Source organism: Castanea sativa, chromosome 5 (genome assembly GCF_040712315.1).
Source record: "Castanea sativa cultivar Marrone di Chiusa Pesio chromosome 5, ASM4071231v1".
In the NCBI taxonomy this organism is placed as follows: domain Eukaryota; kingdom Viridiplantae; phylum Streptophyta; class Magnoliopsida; order Fagales; family Fagaceae; genus Castanea; species Castanea sativa.
Genome location: NC_134017.1, coordinates 12988498 through 12994497, shown reverse-complemented (window position 1 = coordinate 12994497; position 6000 = coordinate 12988498). Strand labels below are relative to the sequence as shown.

At 29.0% G+C, this 6000-nt stretch overlaps 1 protein-coding gene across 1 annotated transcript; it reads right to left on the bottom strand.

Annotated features, from left to right (window-relative positions):
• Positions 1-476: 476 nt before the first annotated feature.
• On the bottom strand, positions 477-1889 carry LOC142633946 (protein neprosin-like). Its single transcript, XM_075808203.1, has 4 exons — positions 1734-1889; positions 1440-1484; positions 1135-1281; positions 477-1035 (listed from the first exon to the last, which is right to left on the bottom strand). The coding sequence occupies exons 1-4, from the start codon at positions 1749-1751 to the stop codon at positions 649-651; spliced, it is 597 nt and encodes a 198-aa protein (XP_075664318.1). The 5' UTR covers positions 1752-1889; the 3' UTR covers positions 477-648.
• Positions 1890-6000: the final 4111 nt, after the last annotated feature.

Below are 6000 nucleotides of genomic sequence, written 5' to 3'. Positions count from 1 at the left end.
TTGGAAGCCATAAGTGTTATATGTATTATTTTATAATTGTGAATACAAGTTATAATATGAAACGAATAAGAATAGCAATAATTCAAATGTCCCCAGAGAATTAATAATACATCATATAAGATTATGTAAATGTCTCAATACGTAGAAGTATGATTTAATTTTGGTGGGAATAAATAGAATTGGGTAAAAGACAGGATTTCTCACCCAGTCTACATAAACTCCACTTCTATGACATATATATATAATATATTAAAAGTTGGAACTTCTATGATGGGTCTCAATCATTATTTTGTTAATAGTTTCTCTTAAATTTAGGCTTCTATAAAAAGTAAGAAACATCACTATTTTGGATTCAATGTTACAAATTTAAAGTACATGAAATGAATAGTATTTATGTAAAAAATGATGTCAGATACCAAAAAGCAAAATCTTGATTGTGATTGAATACTTTTTGTTTCACCTGAAATTGATATATACTTACTAACTCAATAGTTTAATGGTTAAAACTTCAGTATTGAACTTTGTGTGAAGGAAGAAAATGTTTTTGGAACTACAATTAGGAAAGTATCCCAAAAATCAACATTATGATCTCTAGATATGTGAATTATTATTTTGATGCTACTATGATATGTTTTTTCCCACATGCTATTATGGACATTTATCTTCAGAATAGCCAGGACCCCCAAAATAGACGTGGGTTCCATTGCCAAAGTAATCCTTGTCATTTTGAACATCTATATTATAGCAGGATGGGTTCGTTACATATAGAACCAGCCCCATATCCTCAGCGTCTCTGAAATTGCCTGTGGAATCCATGTATTGAATATTTCGAAAATAACTTGCTTTTCCATAGCCTTCATCTGGAAAATGGCCACTTCCCATTTGAGTTTTTGTGTGACTGCCCCCAGGTTTTGAGTTGTAAATCTCTCCACCCCAATCGAGTGTTGTAGCACTACTTGCTAAATATGTGAAGATGGATTGAGGCCAGTATCCAATCAACTGATCATCTACTTGGAACCACCAATTTTCGTTGTTCTAAAGCATTTGAATTCAAGAATTTTGTAATCAATACATAAGAAGATATTGCGTATAGCTGGCCTGATTTCCTGGAAAATAAATAAAAAAACCTGCTACCTTGTATATGGTTATCCCTATGTCGTATTGATTCGAGTTGTAGCTAGAAACAGCTTCTATCGGAGATCCAATGGCAAATTTGTGGTTTGTTTGAACAAAACCAGAACATTCAAGATTGTAGCAACTGGTTTCATGGTAGCCATCGCTCTTAACAATAATAGAATAAGTTAGTTGAAGAAAAACATACGCAGTAGAGAATCTATAGGGGAAACTATCTTGATTTGGCAAGAATGCACTTGATGCGAGTAAATTGATGAAGTTTCTAACTTACATTTAAATTTATCTTTTGAAATAAGCAAACTCACAGCCCAATAGATGAAGAATCTTGTCTTTTGGTCATCTGAATAAACCTGGAATCATGAAATGTACATCAATTTATTATCCAAATGCATTGTATATATATATCTTAAATTTCTATTTTCAAATGCATTATATATTTTCTTATGTAGATTTGAATGCCAAAAGAGCCTAATCATTTCAAAGTTTAGACTTGCACTCAATATATATATATATATATGTGTGTGTGTGTGTGTGTGTGTGTGTTTTTACATTTTTTTTTTCTGATGTTCAATCTTTGTAAAGATGACATTGAAACTTACATTCCATCCAGCTTCCATGGTGTTTAATAATTCATCTGGACCAGCTACAACCCATATTTGTGCAATACTGATTTCTCCATCATAAGATACAGTAGGTTTCCAAATGTTTATTGATGAACTTGCTCCTTAAAAGTTGTCACCATTAATATAAACTGTGGCATACTAATTCCAATATCATTCATATATATAAATATGTCAGAAAAAAAAAATTAATTTGAAAAATGAAATAGATTAGTTTGAGAAAAATTAGTTTTAAGTATATAATATGATGAGTATTTCATGTACATGAATGTATGAAATTCTAAAATATCAGTCTTTTAATGAGAAGGATACGTCCTGATTTTTGTGATAAGCAGCAAAACTATGATTAAGCTGTGTTCTACTTGGTTTAAAATGCATAGCTCGGGGGTGTTCATCTTCTTGTGGTCGTCTAATGGGGATTGTTGCCTCAGGGCATTGTCCACATTTATGCCAACCTTGAAACAATTTTTCTTGAAAGGAATTCATTTTTACACCACCAGGAATTGAACTGGGTTTCATCTGTTAAACCAAAACGATTTCTTAATCCCTAGTTGTAGCATTGAAAAGAAAAGGCAGGTAATCCTGGTAGAGGCGGACCAAGCTAGGAAGAGACCTGGGATTTGAATAAGTATATATTAATATAAGAGTCCTAATTTGATAATGATGTGGTGTAAAATTCATATTTTGTATCATCTAATAAGAGATTGTCACATCAACATTTTTCTTAAATTCAATACATCCTACCACATCTAATAATATCTCAATAAACTCCTAATTTGATTAGATTTATATATGAGTATTAGAACTGATTAGGTGTGGTAGAGCTTATTCCTAAATATATGATAAGGTGATGTGGCTGAGTGTACACCATAGGATTAGAGATTATTTTTTTTTTTTTTTTGAGACACATATCTTTACAGAATTTAATCTCGAATAATAATGCTAAGTTCACAATTAAAGAAGAGATTTGACATAGAATTTATTGTAAAAGTATTGTGAAAATATTGTGAATATAACATTTTTAATTAAATAATGTTAATTTCACAATATTTTTACAACAAATACAAATTATTAAAGGTTGGTAAAAAGTGATCTGAGAAATACTATGAATATTTGTTGTGAAAATATAAAGGGCCTAGCAATATTTTAAGATTAAATGGACAAATTTTACTGAGAAAAATCCCCTCCACCAATAGTTGGACCCACCCATATTTTCTCCAATTAATTAGGTTTCATGCTTTTATCATTTTCTCCTCCTTATCTTTTCCCAATTCTCATCAGGATCTTTCTCTTCTTTTACTTCTTCACCACTTATAAAAGCCCCTAGCCATGGCGGAATGGTTCCATGAACAACCCACCACTGCCAATATTCATTTTATCTCTTTTTTGTTTCAAAATCCCACAAACCCAAGCAATACCAATTGAAGAAAAAAAAAAAAAAAAAAAAGAGTAAGAAAGGGAAACGAATTCAAAGCAGCAGCACAATGAGATTTCTCAATTTTTTGTTAAGAAAGGTGCGATTGTGAGATTGATAAGGAAAAGCAATCGCTAGTTTATTTTGTCAGGGACAAAATTGTACTTTCAAAAAAAATCTAACGGTAAATTAAGGAAAAGGTAACACTTTTCTAACGGTAATATTTTATTAATTCATTCCACGTGAGTTTTGAGTTTTGGCAATGGTAACTTTACATGAGTCACGCAAAAACATAAAACATCACATTTTGAGTATTAAAACGCACAATTCTAAAATTTTACCAATTGCATAAAGCTCATGTTTTGGATTGATAACGTACCTACAACGAATCAAATGGGCACAAACTCCACTTAAAAAGAATGTTTGGACTTTTTTTCTTTTTTTCATCATCAAAGTGAGCATGTTATGGAATTACATTTTTTAAAACTTAGTTCTGGATCAGTGAGAGGCACATGTATGATAAATCTCTACAAAAATAATTATATATTCTTGTTAGTAATCAAGTTCTATCATCAAGACTCATACATAGCAAAAATTCACCATTATGATCGTAATGACTATGAAAAATTAATTGTAAAATATTTCTTCATTGTTTCAATGGTACTAGAAAATCAATAGCCAAATTTTGTTATTTATAAAAAGTGTGCATTTTTGTACTTATTTTATTAGTTTTCATTGTAACTATGGAGCAAGTATTTCAACCATGAATATACTTCAAATATATATATTTGACAATAAAATGGAAGATAACATTCTAATATTCTAATTGACTCTTTAATTTTGTATATCGAAAGAGAAATTTTTGCAAAATTTAGTATAAAAACAATCATAAATGATTTAAAGATTTACGCCACACTAACTCCACAAAGAAGAACAAAAGTCATAAAATTATTAGGTATATGAAATGTATGAATGGCTGAAAGAAAATGAATTAATGATATTAATATACAAGATAAATTAATTCGGAAAATAAATCCTATGTGATTAGCAATAAAAAAAAAACCTGTATGGTGTGATTTTTGAGAAGTGGGTGATTAAAAGCAGGTTGTTGATAAATGTCAACACAGTCAATTATGTCACCATCTCCCCCCTACAAAGATTTCATTAGACCTTAAATAAATTTGGGATTTTAAAATCATATACATATATATGAAAAACATTTTGAATCAAAATAAAAATTAAGGAAGGAGAGAAAGAAAGAAGTATTTGGTACGCATCATTACCTGAATGGATTTGGTTGTTCCTTTGTGTTTAACGAACTCTTTAGTTTTCACGGTCCCAATGGCTCTTCCAATAGCAAATCTATCGCTTAACACGTAGGAAAAAGCGAGAAACAAAACTATGCAACATTGTAGTTTATTGTATATAATGTTAACCATATTGAAACAAGGTTGCAAAATTCTCTATTATCTTTGAATAACTCTTATGGAATGTAGGGATTGAAGGAATTATATATATATAAAAGAGACAATGTTATCTATTACGAGTCTCATGTACTATATATGTAATTAAATAAAGTTGAAAAAAAAAATGTAATGTGAATATAAAAATTATTTAGAGCATATAATTAAGTAATTTTTCTCTCCAAAAAAAATAAAAAGTAATGTGAATATTAACATAATAAATTAATAATAAAGTAAAATTTAATTACAGTAATTTATACCTAAATTTAGTAAAGAAGACATTTTCGTACCGTACATTTATATATCTTCGAACGAGTGAGAGAAAACGAGTGTGGAGGAGCTTAGAACACAGAAGAAAGAGAGAGATAAGAATGAGAGTGAAATGTCAAAGACCATACAATTCAGTTTCTGAGTTATATATATATATATATATATATATATATATATATATTTATATATATATTTTTTTTTTTTTTTAAATTTTATTATTATGAGTTTCTCTCTATCTCTCTCTTTGTAGTTGCAGTACTCACGTGAATGAATAGACTTTTTTTTGCCTTGTATTGCATGTGAATAATAATACTACTCTAAAGTCTAACCAAGTCTGACATGTTTGAAAGATTTTAGTAAATTTTTTAAACTTAAAATTTTGTTTGTCTTCATACACACAGGCCATATCTTCCTAGCCTTTAAGCCTTAATTCTAAAATTCTTTTTTTATTTTAATTTTTTCACTCCTATCTAACTATATTTATTTTTAAAAACCTAAGATTATTATAAAATAAAAAAAAACTACATGTATGCATGGACTATTATTGTTATTAATTATTATTATACTGAATAAATTGAGTTTTTAATTTATTAGCCCAGACACAAACTTTTAATTTGGAAAACTTTGGAAAATATATATATATATAATTTTTTCCATTTTTTAATGCATTTGCATTCTTTAAATTTTAAGAGGGTCAATACTATATATGAAACCACTTTTGTTAATTAGAAAAACAAAAAATTTCGATACCATTTGGTCTTACAAAGTTAGAACTTGGAACCACTGATGCCCATATAGTTTGTATTTTTATATAAAATCAAATATTTTGTGCACAAAGTTAAAAGTGGCATGTAAATCAACTTTATATGTTGCATATATATTTCAGTCTTGAACCTTGCCAATACTTTCTTGAAGATGATTATTATTATTATTATTATTATTGAGAGCACAATGAGTTGTCAATTGTTACCCAAGATGTATAGCACCTTGCTCCAAAAGTTGATAAGATTAACTTGCAAACAATTTTCCCGTGGCCCATTTAATCTAGAAGATCACGGGCCTGATTTCATTTAGTCACGCGATGAACTTCTGGACTTAA

Excerpts from the sequence above, each read along its gene's own strand:
- LOC142633946 (XM_075808203.1), bottom strand. Across the intron at positions 1,282-1,439 it reads GATTCTTCATCTATTGGGCT|AGCGATGGCTACCATGAAAC; the intron begins GTGAGTTTGCTT and ends ATTATTGTTAAG. Across the intron at positions 1,036-1,134 it reads TAGGGATAACCATATACAAG|AACAACGAAAATTGGTGGTT; the intron begins GTAGCAGGTTTT and ends CAAATGCTTTAG.